The sequence below is a fragment of the Kockiozyma suomiensis genome (genome assembly GCF_038497685.1).
Source record: "Kockiozyma suomiensis strain NRRL Y-17356 unplaced genomic scaffold V2V93scaffold_11, whole genome shotgun sequence".
In the NCBI taxonomy this organism is placed as follows: Eukaryota; Fungi; Ascomycota; class Lipomycetes; order Lipomycetales; family Lipomycetaceae; genus Kockiozyma; species Kockiozyma suomiensis.
Window position 1 is genome coordinate 421,460 of NW_027117674.1, and position 14,882 is coordinate 436,341.

Consider the following 14,882-nt stretch of genomic DNA (forward strand, 5'->3'; position numbering starts at 1 on the left):
GCTGTTTGCAAGTTCAGAGATTTTCCCAAACAGGCAATCGCCCGCGCTTACTGCCACAAGAACTCCTCCTCCGGCGGCGCCGCACCAACTGAGGCACCCCCGGGCACTTCGGTCTACAGCGCAAACCGTCTAGCATCTTTTCGCTACATTCTTTTCATTCTGAACAATGGCAGTCGGATAACGGTGATAGCTGCCAAGATGTGTCCTCGGTGCTCGATTGTTAATCAGCTTACGCGTCTCCTATTTTATTATTTCAATCTTGAATACGAGACATGATCAGCATGTTCCGGTACGGCTTTGACTGATTTCAAATTACGACATTACTCGCAAAGATATATTATAAATACCTAATTTGTCAAAAGTCAAAGACGCTTGTTCGTCATCTTTTGTCGTTTATCTGATTTCTATGCTCAAACGTTAAAAAACCCAGAGCTCAGCTATCTCCACCTAAGGCTTACGCGGCCAGATAACTTTATTTTTCTCACTGCACTTTCGATACTTGCAACATGACTTTCTTTATATGAACCTTCCTCCATTCAGTCCAATCGCGAAAGATTATTGATTGTGAATAGTTAAAAGTTATGGGAGAACAAAAATAAAATAAAAATATAAAATAAAAAAACAAAAAAGGTAGACAATATAAACGATGAAACGTGCAAAGAAACCCATGAGTCATGAACTTTCCCCCCTTTATTCCCTACTCCAAAATATTTCCTGAAAGTCATATAAACTGATTATGCCAATATCAAATCATTTATACAATCAAAAACCGAAACTCCCAAATGCAAAATAAATGAAAAATAAAATAAGATAAAAAAAATAAAAAAAGGCTTAAGAAAAGAAAAGAAGAAGCATAAAGCAGTCCCTAAAAGACGCGCCTTCTCGAGATTCATTAATTGTTGATCATGGAGACTGACTTATTCCTTGGCAAAAAGATTACCGCGAGTACCTCTAGCCTTTGCAAGCATAGCCATACCAGCACCAGCCAAGATAACAACACCAGCATACAGCTGCATCGCATTGAAATTCGGATTATAGCTATCCGAGCCTACCAATGCACCAGCAATAGGCAGCGAAGCCAGGGCGCCAAAGGCAATAGCCGCACTCAAAGATCCAAGTCTAGTACCAATTTCCGTGACGGGACTAATTTGCGCAACCAGGGCAGGATACATTGCCAACACACCCCCAGACGCAAATCCATAAGCGACAGCTACGACAACGATCCAGCTTTCTTCGTTAACCAAGTACCAGAATGGCAGGACAACAAGTCCGGAAAGTAATGTGACTAGGAAAAAGACAGAGAACTTTCCAATCTTGTCAGATAGCATACCGCTATATAATCTGCCGGCGAACGATCCTGCGTTCAAGTAAGCCACAAGATGAAACGCTGAAGATTGAGAGATTCCATTAGAAAGCGCATGTGAGGCAATGAATGCAAACGGGACAAACAAGCCAAGGTACGTAAGTGTGAGCGACAACGTGACGAGAGCAAACACAGGATCCAAATATGGCTTGAGGTAAAAGTGCACAAACTGGTAAGGCTCGCGTCCGGAAGGAGGAATACGTGAAGTAGTAAGAATAGCAGCAAGGGCCGAGAAGAAGAAAAGAAGAGCGCCGACACAAAACACAGCAGCTGTAAAGGAATATCTGCGCACGACGCCGTCAAACAAGAACGGAAGAGCAACTCCGCCGAACGAAGCTCCAGAAGCGGCAACACCAAATGCAAGACCACGACGCTCAGAAAACCATCCGGTGATAGCTGCAGTAGTAGCGTAAAAAAGCAATGATGCACCAAATGCAGAGCAGACACCCTGAGCAAGAATAAACTGGTAGTACTCCGTGCAGACAGCCGTCGTCGAAACACCAATTGTCAGCAGAATGGATCCTGGAATAGTAAGATAGCGCGGACCGTACATATCGCACATGCGGCCGGCAAAGAGACCACCCATAGCGAGAATGAAGGTCTGGATAGAGCCAATCCAGGAGATTGTGGAAGGAGAGAGGTCAGAGAGCTGGTTGTTTTCATAGTACGTCTGGAAGACTCCAATGACGTTCATGTATCCAAATGAGCAGAATTGCGCGGCGAAGCCACCGATTGCAGCAAGCCATGCTGTGATAGGTTAGACAGTTATCAAAATGAAATAGAAAGTGTAAAACAAGATGAAAGCACATACGTCTGATTCCTACATCAGGCAAATACTCGGAAGATTCACCGGCCTGCTCAAACAGAAAGTTATTGTAAGTAGCATACGTCGATGTGGTTCGAAATCGCCGCAATTCTTCAGTTTCGTCTTCGAGATATTTCCAGTACGGAGCATCGTATATGCTAGTGCTGGTCCGGGTACGGACCATGGGCGCCGTGTCGTTGTCGTCATAGTCGGTATCGTCGTCGGTTGATGAAGGTACGACGAGAAGCGGACGCATCGCGCTCGAGGACGAGTGGCGGCGCATCGTCGAGGATTGGTTAGATTTGCGAGGGAATGTCTGGTAGAGGTTGACCATGTCGGCGGTGTGATGACGATGGGGAGACTGTATATATGCTTGAGATAAGTGACGAGATGATCAACAAGGACGATCGATTAGCAAAGTGTGATGTATGCGAGCGTATGTTCAAACCGAAGAGATGTCGGAAGAGATTGGTCTAAAGACGAGTCTATAATGAGCTTTCGGGCGACGAACTACAAGAGCAGTGAGAGGACAGGCGATAAGAGCAAAGAGCACAAATAAATGGCAACAAAGGGAGCAGCAGAGGAGTTTTGCTATCGATAAGTATTCGCAGCAGAAAGACATTTGTAAACGAAAAGCTTTGCGCTAGCCTCCGGGCGACTGCGAACTCCGGCCTTGAGCGACGTCATTTACCGTCTCCCTTCCTTGCCCCTTCTGCCTTCTCTCTCCACAGAAATGATTATATGCCATTCAGAATATTATACGCATTGTTGCAGATCAATTGTATTTGCCGTTTATTATGTGCTTGGGCCGATGAAGATATACATCACGGGCGCGGCTTCCTAAATCAGATAGAGTACTACACTAGACTCATATTCACGTACAGCAACAGAACAGCGGTAAAAAAAATAACAATAACATAAACAACAGTTGCGGACACAGCCGATTAGCATACAATCCCTATCTCTGCTCTTATTCCTTCAGCTCTTGGCTTGGTTTTCGTCGTCGTTGGCTCTTGTCTTTTGTTTACATTCACCGCCGCACCTCTGAGCCGCATCCTTCGCAATCGTCCGAGTCCTCGGAGTTGCCCGAGACCTTCTTCACTCCGCAGCCTTCCTAGTAATAATTATAGCAATTATATAGAAAGTGACCAGGATAACTGTCTAACAAAGATCTATCGCAAAGCAAGACAAGTATATCAACAACTCGTCTCAATCACTAGTCATTTCCGCCTAAGAAGATCTCATTTCTATACCTCATGCTGCTTTATTGAAACCAAGCTTCTTTCTGAATACTCTCCCGATTGTCTTACATCTTCAAAAGGCCGCACACGTTCATACTGATAAGAATTTGATCGTAAATAATGTATCTCTTTCTGTAAACACTTTCAAAGTATATATGTACATTATAAATATATCACATCGTACTGATAGAAAAGACATCACTAGCCATTAACTGCTGCCTGCTGTCGCATTCTCCATATTCCAACTTTCAACCTCTCTAGAGTTTCATACGGCACAAAGAGCAACGGACTGCTTTCACCCTTTGCTGCGTAACTCGTAGATTCCGCCCATCGTGGGAATCCATATACTGCCACTTTAACATTCCATAAATTATCGACAGACGCAGGATTTTCGATATAACTAGCAAGCATACCGGCTATATCGGCACTAGTCGACTCGATCTGCGGTCGTCGAAGGTATACTAATAGTGTATAATTGTCAGCAATACTATTATCATCCGTCTGCAAATATGGAACTCACCATCAGGGGGAACAATCAGCGCTTTTTCGGCCTGGTCCATCTCGTTATGTAACCCGACCTCTAATAGTCGCTGAGCAGCAAATGACCCTGTATTACTCAACCCACTCCACCCACTCTGAAGTGCACCCGCATAAGCCTTTACTTTATCCTCCTCTCGGACTTGACCTCTGTTCATCTCCAGCGGAGGTCCAAGTCCACGCAGTACATCTCCGATAGGAACGCTACCATCCGTCCTTCGTCGCACTTGCCCTGTCTTGCGATCTTCGGCATAGACTGTCAATCCTTGCCTCAACGCCTTTGCGTGCGAGCTATTACCCTGTAAATCAAGCACAACAGGCCAATGTTCACTAGACATCGTCTTTAACCACATGATTTTCTCTAACGGAGGTAACAAGCACGGCGCGGTAATACTGATTTCCTCAATCTCATCACAACTCTTCTCGTACCCAATAGTGATTGGCATAACTATAGGCCTCAGCGTCTCAATATCTCGCACGACAAGACATCGCTTACGACACGCAAAAGTCCAGAAATGTCTAAATGCTTGTAAATGTACTTGGTTATCAAGCACATCATTTGGAAACTGCGGATACAGTGAAATAATAAGCCCCGCAATTGCCAAATACCCCGGGTTCTCGCTTATTGCTTTCTTTCGCAACTCTTCATCACTTTTCTCAAAAGAAGACGCGTTGAATTTGTCCCATGTATCAATAGTGTACTCGCCTCCGCCCAGAAACAGCAGTCCTAGGGCGAGGTGCGTAGCAAGATGTCCACCATACGTAGCAGCAGCGTCAACAGTATGATGCAGTCTCCGAATTCGTCTCATTATATCCAAATCCCCTGTGCCAGCCATAACTACGGCTGCAGCCAACACAAGCACATTCTGACATGTCCTCGCCGTCGCTTTTGTCATCCGCTGGTCATGTGTGCTTGCTGGTAATACGCACAATCGCATAAACTGATCAAGATAGTATATCAGCGTCTGCTTGACCTCCGCATCTGCGGTTCCTGCATAACGCACGCCCATGGCAAAGCATAAGCCAGAGACAATATTCAACAACGGTAAATCATCGCTATCAAGCACAATCACATCTCTCAGGTTTGCTCGCGAACGTAAAAATGGCCGAATGGTATTCATGATCCATTTCATATTTTTGCCAACCGTGTTCCACATAATTAATCGACTGGCAAGTGTGCGCAAAAGTAATAAATCCGGTCGCACATACTCAAACAGCATCTCTGTCTCTGGAACATCAATCTTCTCAGCAACTCTCTTGCTCTCGGTCTTGAGATAGATCAACAAGAGGGCCATAATACTTCCAGACGCACATTTATCGAGTAAATGATGCTTCTGTGTAGAAGCATCACCAGCTATACCCCCGCCGACATGCGACCCATGAATTTTACCGCTACCGCCCATTGTGCCAGTGCCTATTACAAGCAACCGTTCCATTAAGTGCAAATCGCCAAGACTAGTCACCGCAATGTCGTCGCCTCCACTCCCAATATTAATTAATCCTAACGCAAATCCGACTGCCAACAGATATCCTTCATCCTGAGAAATATCCGAGCCATCTAGTGTCCCGTTGTTTGTGCCATTATTTGCTTCGTTTACAGACGGATGCAAAGGATACCGCGAGCCATACCTTGTACCCATTATGCCCGATGCATTATGCTGATCTATCTGTGAAATCAATATCTCGCTCATTCGACGATGATGCGATCCATAATAAAGCAGTCCGACACCCAGTATCCCCGCCGTCTGCATTTGACTAGAGATATTAAGATCAGCGGATCCCGATGGTAGTAATGCAACCACGTGTACTGATAATACTTTTGTCATTTTTGCATCCATGGAACCTAGATATGACGCCGACATCCCTAATAACAGCGCAATCGACGTATGCGTATGCTTTGGTCGAAGATAATTGTATATATGCCACTCCGCCAAATTCTTCAAATGTCCGTTAAGACCAAGTCCCAATAGAAATCCTGCGTGCTGCGCATTTAACTCCGATGGTTTATTATACACAATCCACGATCCAGTGATTTCTTTAGCGTCCTTGGCGACGCTCAATCCGGAGGCAACACCATTATGAAATAGACCCCACGAAATATTTTGCTCAGCCATAACATGTTTGTCGACGACAATCGTAGCCATCAGCGGTTTCATCAAAATATTGAAATTCATTTTCGGGATCGGGAACTTTTCCGTCATAAGCGGCACTCTTGCACAATATAATATTGCCCCGCGACCAACCGGAACCGCAAGCGAGCGAATACCTATCATTCTCGCAAGCTCTTGCTGCGCAGTATGCATATCCGCCTCATTAAATGACGAAGATAATTGACTATATTCAAATTTGCCGGTTTGCATGCGAGTGGTCTGCAGTAATTTTTGAACTTCAGACATGCGGCGATCTTCGCGGAATATTAAACGCGAAACAAGCGCATGATCAGCTTCGGAGCTTCCATCCCACGGTCCAGTTGACTCGGTATCAAGCGTCAGCGACTGTACAATCTGTGAAATCTCACGCGCATTTTCGCGAGTTGGCTGGAGTCTCGTTAGTAGTTTCGACGAAAAACAAAACTAGAAAAAAAAATCATGAAAACTTACCGCTCGACGCTGCTGACTGATATTATGATAAAATGACTGCTCAACTTGATCTTGCGAGTCAACTAACTTCTTCAAATCCCTCCGTCCAACGAATTCTAATTGCTCGCTAGTCCACCCTGTCGGAGTATTTTCTTGGCACCATAGCATCGCCTCTTTCAACACAATTATAATACACTCTGGAAATCGCTCGACCTCGTTATTAAGTAATCGTCCGTAGTTTTCAGCATTGCGAGGTGACCTGCCTCGGTGAGATTTTGTAGATAAAGGTGATACCTGTCGGTGCAGAGTCGAAAATGCATAGTCGATAATATGCTGGTATATGGAGTCGTGAGGTTGTACACTCAATTGCTTGAATAATCCAACCACAAATGCTGATCTGTCAAGAAGAAATTGCAAGTCAGCGGGAGAGTACTGTACGAGAGGCAGCATGATGTCACTCGAGCGATGCTGATTGTAGAGGTCGTAAAGAGTGGGCATATCTATGGCACCCGAAGCCGTGAGAACGTTGTAAAGACTAGCGAGTATATTGGGTGGTGACTGGAAAATGTGTGGAAACGAAAAGCGATCAGCTATAGGAAAAAGATTAGTAGTTGCCAATAAAGTGACGGCAAATATTGATTTACCTTCGTCATATGCGAAATCAGCATTCGTATAAATCTCAGTCCACTCATCAGACCAGCCCAGCCACCGAACCAACTGACCCATCAGCAGTGAGAACTTCCTCTTCGATTCAGTCATTGCGATATCAAGCTTCAATTCCTCAACATAAAGATGCAAAGCACAAGTAACAACAGCAGAAACAGGACGCGACCATGCATCGTCCACTTTAGGATGATCAAAAGCTAATGAAGATCCATTGGTAACAGCGAGAGCTTTCTCGAAGGCGGAGGCTTGCAGTACTGCTGCATCCACTAAATCGGAGAGAAACCATCTTCCAGCAGTGATATTATATGGTACAGAAAGCAATTTGAACCACGACTGTGATACTACTGTTTTAGAATTATAAAACGAGGATTTGGCCTGTTGCAACAGAAATGCGCTGTAGGTATGTCCTTGATCGGTTTCTGGCTGCGAAGACTGCGATCCAGGCCCAATCCATGATGCGAACAACGCGATAACAAAGGCAGCCCAGTCTCGCGAAGCTGCATCAGGCTGCTTAATCACAGACAGATAATTCAAAGCAGCAGAGAATCTAAAACTGAAAATAACTTGCTGAATTGGCGAAAGCATTGTCCCAAATATTTGAATCGCCTTTTGAATAAATTCAGGCTTGGGAGATAACACTATTTCAATTTTGTATAGATTTCCAGACTTCATTCTGATATAGGCTATATTTCCAACCGCTCTCTCTATTTCCTCTACCTGTCCCCGAACAGCTAAGCGGGGCGAGTAGAGACGAAATTTGCAGCTCAATAAGGCAAGAGTACCATCGGTGCGAACAAGAAGGAGAGAAGGCATTCTAGGTCGAACAGGTATTACAGATACCTCATCTCGCAGCGGTATTGCGTCTTTCACGGTATATGAGGAGGATCCTTCAAACCGCCACCGATAGTGATTAATGGAAAATTGCAAAACCAGTAAACTCTCCTCTGCTTTATTGACAACAGCTAGTAACTGGTGGCTTCCACTGTCGTTAACCTTATCTCCGTATTCTATGTCAAATGCCCTCAATTTATTTGCCGGTCCTTTGAATGGAAACGCCTCTATTAATGTGAATTCAACCTCCTGTCTAAGATTCTCCACATCGTACCACCAGGAGAGAAACGGACCTGAGATTGCGGAACCGCCACTAGCACCGTCCGGATAATCAAATCCGGGTGGACCCATACGATCTAACTGCAACGAAGTATCAGCGCGAGAAGATGAGATGCGCCCGCTCGATGGAGCATCCAACGACAATGAAAGATCAACGCTTATAGAATCATCATTCAACGCATGCACCATTGATGAATGACGCCTTGACATTGTTCGCCGGCGCGTAGGATTATTCCCGGCTCTTCGTAGATATCTAAATTGATAAACATTGAGCATTTGCGTTGCAGAATCATAAGTGGCTGCTATGCCAGGTCGTGAAATCTGCATCTGTTCAGACACAAAGACCAGAGTCTCTGAGGACACAAAACCAGCAGCAGTTCCAGAAGTTCGTTTAAGTCTTTCTGACTGTATAACTACACCAAGCTCAGCAAGGGGGTCAACTAGTGAAAAAAATCGAGGCATCTTTGGGGCTCCGGTTGACGGTTGCCAGTCACTGTGCTCTAGATTTAGAAACAATGACTTTGTCGGATGTCCAGCGGCACCATCTTGCGAGTCGTCTCGCTCAATGATCAAACCTCTGTCGGATGCAAATACTGTTTTGACAGCAAATGGTATACTGACTATAAAATGAGCACCGGAAATAAAGTAGAGGTGGGCAGAATCACTGACAAAGATCACAATTGCGCGACTCTGTATTTCTGCGACAGGTTTATTTGTACTTTTCGATGAATACGTAGTTTCGTCGCTATCCGCATGAGCCGGATCATTGAAGAATGCGAATAATGCATGCGAGACAAGCTCATCAGGAAATCCAAACCGGCGCTGAGAGATACCTCCAATAAACCATTCCACAACATGCTGTCGAACCACTAAATCTTCAGATCCCGGTAGTGCCGCCCAAGAAATCAATTCTCCGTCGCCATGTGCTGGCTCTGGACCGTCGGTGAGCTTCTCGTGTATACTACCGCTCGGTGTCGAACTGCCCGGACATGTTTGGATCCCGAGATTGCGGACATGAAGACGCAAGTCGTTCGCGTTCGGTGAATCTGACGATGCTGTCCAAGACATAGTCAAATCAAACTAAACTATTCAGTGACTAAATGTGCTTAAGAGGGTAGAAGATTAGAAACGCGCGGACGCGTGTATGCGCACGCGTAAGACCATCAGCGGCGGGTCGCGTTAGGCGTCAGTCTGCTTTACTAAGTAAACAAATGTTGCTACTCTTCGTGCACTTTTACAAATTATTTACTAGCCATAATCAATAAAATGGCCAATAATATAAACTCCGTTTAGGGTTTTGAAGGCCCAATGTGGTTGCATAATTACAGTGCAATTTCGCGCTCCGGATGGCCAAGCTGGTAAGGCGTCAGACTGTAATAGTTTTGCCATTTATCTGAAAATCGCGTGTTCGAGTCACGCTCCGGAGACTGGGATATTATTTTTTGCATATTCAATTTAATGGGAAATTATAGTCGCTGTTTTCTGAAATAATGTGGCAGATATCATATATCGCGAAGCCTTTCATAGCTTGCCAACTGCCTGAAGCCCGCTCTCGCCTTCGACAAGAACGCACCGACCTCCAGCAATTAGATTCAATTTATCACTACCTGCGTCCAATGTACTCTGATCAAAACTACCGGGCTGCAGCCAGACTCCTTTAATTCTGTTCTCGCCGACCTGGCTCAAGAACTTGACTGCTTCTCTGCTCACGGGCGGCGGTGTAACGATACTGACTGAAAGTGGCGCATCTGAACCGATCTGGCTCAGTAAAGCATCAAGGGAAGCTGCAGACTTGATCCCATAGACAGTTGGCTCACTAGGGTTGATTCCTGTGACTGGTAAACTGTGGTCGACGTACCATTTGAGAATTTTGTTACCAAACTTTGCGGTATCGGTCGAAGCGCCGACGACGGCGAACTGACTTGCAGAGAAAAATTTGCGAAGAGGCTCTACTGACATTTTCTGAGGACCGATAATGACGACTTCTCGGATGAGCTTGAAAGAATCGTGAGTGGACAAACCTCGTGCGCGGGGAATGATTACAAACAAGTGCAATTAAGAGAAACCCTACGTCATTGCCGAAACCTACCCAGTCTTTAGTGTTCAAAAATTTGGTGATTGCAATTGCAAATTAACCGACAAGTAAGAGCATTGCAATCTATTACTGGCTATCGTTAAGTTTCTATTGTATAGATGGCATCGCAATGAACCGCCTAGACCAAAAGCAGAGCTTCGCGACAGTCTTTAGAATGCTATTAATCAGCTGCTTACGGATTAATTCTAAAAGGGATATATTCACATTTATTCTGTATCTATGGTATAAATGTATAATATAATATGCATGCGGCTGAGTCTATGCGTCAACAGCCGAGGATCTTAATACCGCCGGAGTCGTAGCCTCGCATGAAAAATCAACTCTCAACTCTCATCATCAAGACTGATATCGGACTCGTTCAACTGCAATTGATCTTATAGTCATGCCCGCTCTTCCGGACGATCCTAACTCCAAAGGCCCCGGCGTTGAAGTCGACCAACGAACCAAACAAGCCGACGTGGACGGCAAGTTCCGCCGTCAAGCCGCCGCCTTTCGCGACGTTATCGCGGTAGGGGATGCAAAATTCCAACCTGAGAAGGGACGATATGTGCTCTACATTAGTGCTGTTTGCCCATGGGCTCATCGAGCACTTATCATGGTAAAATTGAAGGGGTTGGAAGAGTTTATTGATGTGGTTTGGCTACACTGGGTTCTGGGGGAGAAAGGATGGTTTTTCGAAGAGGTTGACAATTCGCCTGCTAAAGACCCTTATTATGGATTCAAATATCTACGAGAATTCTACTTTAAAGCTGATCCCAGCTATGATAAGCGATTTACTGTACCTATGCTTTGGGATCGCAAGTACGAGACGTGAGTATTTATATGAATTATTGTACCTGATATTGACGCTAATTGTTAGATTTGCAGAATTGTGAATAATGAGTCTAGTGAAATCATTAGAATTTTTAATACCGCATTTAATGATTTTCTTCCTGCTGATAAAGCTGCAATTGACGTATATCCCGAAGACTTGCGTGCCGAGATCGACGAGATGAATGAATGGGTCTACAACACGGTTAACAATGGGGTCTACAAAACTGGCTTTGCATCAACTCAAGAAGCTTGTTAGTGTTTATTTTCCCTAGATTACTGAAACATATATTGATTTATAATGTAGATGATGAAAATGTTTATCCCCTATTTGAGTCTCTGGAGAGGCTTGAGAAGATTCTCTCCGACGGTCGCGAATTCATCCTCGGCTCGAAATTATCTGAAGCAGATATTCGTCTCTTCGTGACTATCATCCGTTTCGACGCAGCATACTTCACAATTTTTCGTTGCAACATCAAAATGATTCGCTATGGATTTCCAAATTTGCAAAACTGGCTTATGCATTTATATTATGATTTCCCAAAAGTGTTTAAGGAAACTACATTTTTGGAACAGCTGAAGAAAGGGTATGCGACGGCTACGCAGTCGGCCGTTGTTCCTGCTGGACCTATTCCTTTGATGGTCAGTAGAGATTAATCTTCATTTACCTTGAGTCTGTTTGTTTGATATATGTTGCTGTAATAGTAATTTTGTAATTTGTACATTATTAAAGCGCGAACAAACCCAGCGGTTTAGGGCATTAAATATTTTCTGGAAACCTCCCAACGCCCAAATTTTTTTTTCCCAGAATCTCAAAACAATACCAATCCAAACGAGCACTCATTTATTTTTTTAACGGAATAAATAAATAAAAACATAGTGCAAGCAGTCATGGTTAGCTTTTCATGCGAGGTATGGATTATTAACCTATGCGAATGAGTCGTGCGTGTGTACTAAGCAAGAGAAACTATAGGTCTGCAATGATACCATCCAAAAGAAGAATCTGATGAAGCATCGTCAAATGTGCCGTGGCGCATATTTTACATGTCTTGACTGCTCTACCACATTTCAAGGTATGAAAGCGCTACTTTTTGGAGTATATAATATACAAAGTTGTTAACGAGATTGTGTAATCAGGATTGGACTTTCAAAGTCATACAAGCTGTATCTCTGAAGCTGAGAAATACCAAAAGGCGCTCTATAAAGGACCTAAACATAATGATCCAAATGCAAAGAAGAATGTAGAGAAGAAAGCAGAAGAGAAAAAGGAGGAACCAGCCGCTGACGCAGTACCGGCAAAGAAGCAGAAAAAGTCAAAGAAAGACACTTCCTCTGAGTCTGCGCTTGAACCCGTTGAGCTTTCTGAAGATAAATCAGAAGATAAGAAAGAGCCTACTTTGCTGGAAGAGAAAAAAGAGCAAGTGGAGACTGAGACTGAGACTCCAGCTGCTGCTGACGATGAAAGCAAACTAACTAAAAAGCAAAAGAAGTTGAAACGTTGGGAAGAGCAACGAAAAGCTGAAGAGGATAAGAAGATAGAAGAAGCAGCAAAGGCAGCTGAAGTGGCAAAGAAGATCGAAGAGGCTAAGAAGATTGAAGAGGCTAAGAAAGCTGAAGAGGCTAAGAAAGCTGAAGAGGCTAAGAAAGCTGAAGAGGCTAAGAAAGCAGCAGAGAAAGCAGCAAAGACGAAAGACTCAAAGAAGCGCAAGTCGAAAGACTCGGACGACTCTGAATCCGACTCTGACAATGAAGAAGACGACTCATCCAAGAAAATCAAGACCGCTAATGGAACGGCCGAACCCATTAATGCTGGCTCAGCTCTTACTCAAGAAGCTCTTCAAAATTTTATTCTTTCAACGGTAAAAAAATCAGCAAAGGGATTACAACTTAGAGGACTTGCCAAGCGCTTGAAGCAAAATAAAGAGACTAGACATATTACAAAGGCTGAGTTACTCAAGAGACTTGTTGTTAAGAATGAGAATGGAAGACTTGTGGTTGGCATCACTAATTAGAACGCTGTATCTATATAGCGTGCTCAAAAGATTTTTTAAACTATTGAGGTCTCTGCAGGAATTTACATTTGATTACTTTAACGCAGAATAATATAAATTATTCACATACTCAATTGCAATTAATTATCTTACTAAATAACTAATCAGGCAACATTAGTTGGATCCCAGTCAACAATGTAATACTCCTTTGTCATAAGTGACTCAACATCAGAAGGCTGCAGTTGAAAATCGAAAATCTTTGCATTCTCTTCAATGCGCTTTGGATTAGAGCTTTTCGGAAGCGGCACGAGACCCTATGAAACATATTAGCAGGTAAAATTAAGCAGCAAAGCATCAGTACTCACCCGCTCCAAACTCCATCGCAGCATGATTTGCGCTGGCGAGCGCTGATACTTGCCAACGAGAGCCTGGACACGTTTATCTTTGAACTTCAAACCACGAGTAATTGGGCAGAATGCCTCAACAACGATATCATGCTCCTGGCAATAATCGACCAGTTCTTTTCTTGTTAAAAACGGATGAACTTCAAGTTGGTCGACGGCAGGTTTGATGGTAGCATATTCCTCCATTTCTTTCAAATGCTTGATTCCGTAGTTTGAAACGCCAATAGAGCGAATTTTGCCTTCTTGAACGGCTTCCTCCATTGCTTTCCAAGTCTCTTTTCGAAGTTGACGACCGGGGTATGGAGAGTGGATTAGGTAGAGATCAATGTACCCGAGATCACATTCACGCAGCGACCAATTGATTGCCTTTTTTGTGTTTTTGTAACCTAAAAATATTGATGAGCGACTTTGTATATTTGGAGGGCAAAGCTAAATACATGCCTTGATCAGTATCCCAGATTTTGGTGGTATAAAAGATCTCCTCTCTCTTGCCGCCGGTATCGTGAATCCATTTCTTGACAGCAACGCCAACTTCACGCTCGTTTTCGTACAGAGTGGCAGAGTCGATATGCCGATAACCAGTCTTCAATGCATGATAGACTGAATTTATGACTTCCTCACCGTATGACTGATAAACTCCAAATCCCAGGATCGGCATTTCATAGCCAGAAGAGAGCTTGACTTTGCTCTTTAATGTGATTCCAGCAGCCGAGAATGACATTTGGTTTTTTTTGTATAGAGTGGTTGAAGTATTATTTAAAGCAGAATCCGCTTGGGTGATTGCCAAATTCTCAAATTTTATTTTTGCTGCTTTCTTCTCGGCAGCTTGTAATCTCTCCTTTTTGGTTTTTTCGGCGAGTTTCTGCCGTGCTCGTTGCTGTAATTCCGGCGGAGATAAGTTTTGGATATACTCTTGTGAGTCTGCAGCTTCCTGTTGCTTGCGTAATTTGTATTCCTGAACTTCTCTCGCAATAGCAGGATTATTCAGCGGTTCGAATCCAAAAGCCAGCGAGTCCTTATCGGAAGGCAGCTTTAGTTGCGGATGAATGGTGTAGACACGAGTTTTCGAAGGATCAGGGCGGAGAGTGACGATGAGAAAAAGGAAGAGGATGAGAGCAGCAAAGACGCAAATAAATAATCGATGAAAGCGTAATCTCGGAAAATAAATGCGAAATCCGCCAATTGAAGCAAAAGAAGGCATAAAATCAGAAAAATGTTGATCGACGATTGCGCTTTTCGCATTAAATCAGTTTGGAGTTGCGTGACAATGCATAATCATCC

General features: G+C 43.9%; 6 protein-coding genes and 1 non-coding gene across 7 annotated transcripts; 3 read left to right on the plus strand and 4 right to left on the minus strand.

The window, feature by feature from the left end:
- Positions 1-772: 772 nt before the first annotated feature.
- V2V93DRAFT_373332 (major facilitator superfamily domain-containing protein) lies at positions 773-2,217 on the minus strand. Its single transcript, XM_066910951.1, has one exon. It carries the CDS (start codon positions 2,055-2,057, stop codon positions 918-920), a length of 1,140 nt encoding a protein of 379 aa, XP_066764519.1. The 5' UTR covers positions 2,058-2,217; the 3' UTR covers positions 773-917.
- Positions 2,218-3,610: 1,393 nt separating this feature from the next.
- V2V93DRAFT_381690 (uncharacterized protein) lies at positions 3,611-9,369 on the minus strand (the record flags this gene model as incomplete). The annotated part of the gene is made up of 4 exons (XM_066912116.1): positions 3,611-3,870; positions 3,930-6,483; positions 6,547-7,115; positions 7,170-9,369. The coding sequence occupies 4 exons, from the start codon at positions 9,367-9,369 to the stop codon at positions 3,611-3,613; spliced, it is 5,583 nt and encodes a 1,860-aa protein (XP_066764520.1).
- Positions 9,370-9,516: 147 nt separating this feature from the next.
- On the minus strand, positions 9,517-10,540 carry V2V93DRAFT_373334 (CoA-binding protein). Its single transcript, XM_066910952.1, has one exon. The coding sequence runs from the start codon at positions 10,258-10,260 to the stop codon at positions 9,823-9,825; it is 438 nt and encodes a 145-aa protein (XP_066764521.1). The 5' UTR covers positions 10,261-10,540; the 3' UTR covers positions 9,517-9,822.
- Positions 9,642-9,728, plus strand: V2V93DRAFT_t50. Its single transcript has one exon. It is a non-coding gene; the product is annotated as a tRNA-Tyr (tRNA).
- Positions 10,541-10,991: 451 nt separating the features above from the next.
- V2V93DRAFT_326778 (glutathione S-transferase) lies at positions 10,992-11,863 on the plus strand (the record flags this gene model as incomplete). Its single annotated transcript, XM_066907537.1, has 3 exons — positions 10,992-11,206; positions 11,264-11,460; positions 11,514-11,863. The coding sequence occupies 3 exons, from the start codon at positions 10,992-10,994 to the stop codon at positions 11,861-11,863; spliced, it is 762 nt and encodes a 253-aa protein (XP_066764522.1).
- Positions 11,864-12,017: 154 nt separating this feature from the next.
- Positions 12,018-13,531, plus strand: V2V93DRAFT_387732 (uncharacterized protein). The gene is made up of 3 exons (XM_066912307.1): positions 12,018-12,118; positions 12,180-12,279; positions 12,344-13,531. The coding sequence occupies exons 1-3, from the start codon at positions 12,098-12,100 to the stop codon at positions 13,216-13,218; spliced, it is 996 nt and encodes a 331-aa protein (XP_066764523.1). The 5' UTR covers positions 12,018-12,097; the 3' UTR covers positions 13,219-13,531.
- On the minus strand, positions 13,209-14,836 carry V2V93DRAFT_373338 (NADP-dependent oxidoreductase domain-containing protein). Its single transcript, XM_066910953.1, has 2 exons — positions 14,043-14,836; positions 13,209-13,987 (listed from the first exon to the last, which is right to left on the minus strand). The coding sequence occupies exons 1-2, from the start codon at positions 14,800-14,802 to the stop codon at positions 13,524-13,526; spliced, it is 1,224 nt and encodes a 407-aa protein (XP_066764524.1). The 5' UTR covers positions 14,803-14,836; the 3' UTR covers positions 13,209-13,523.
- Positions 14,837-14,882: the final 46 nt, after the last annotated feature.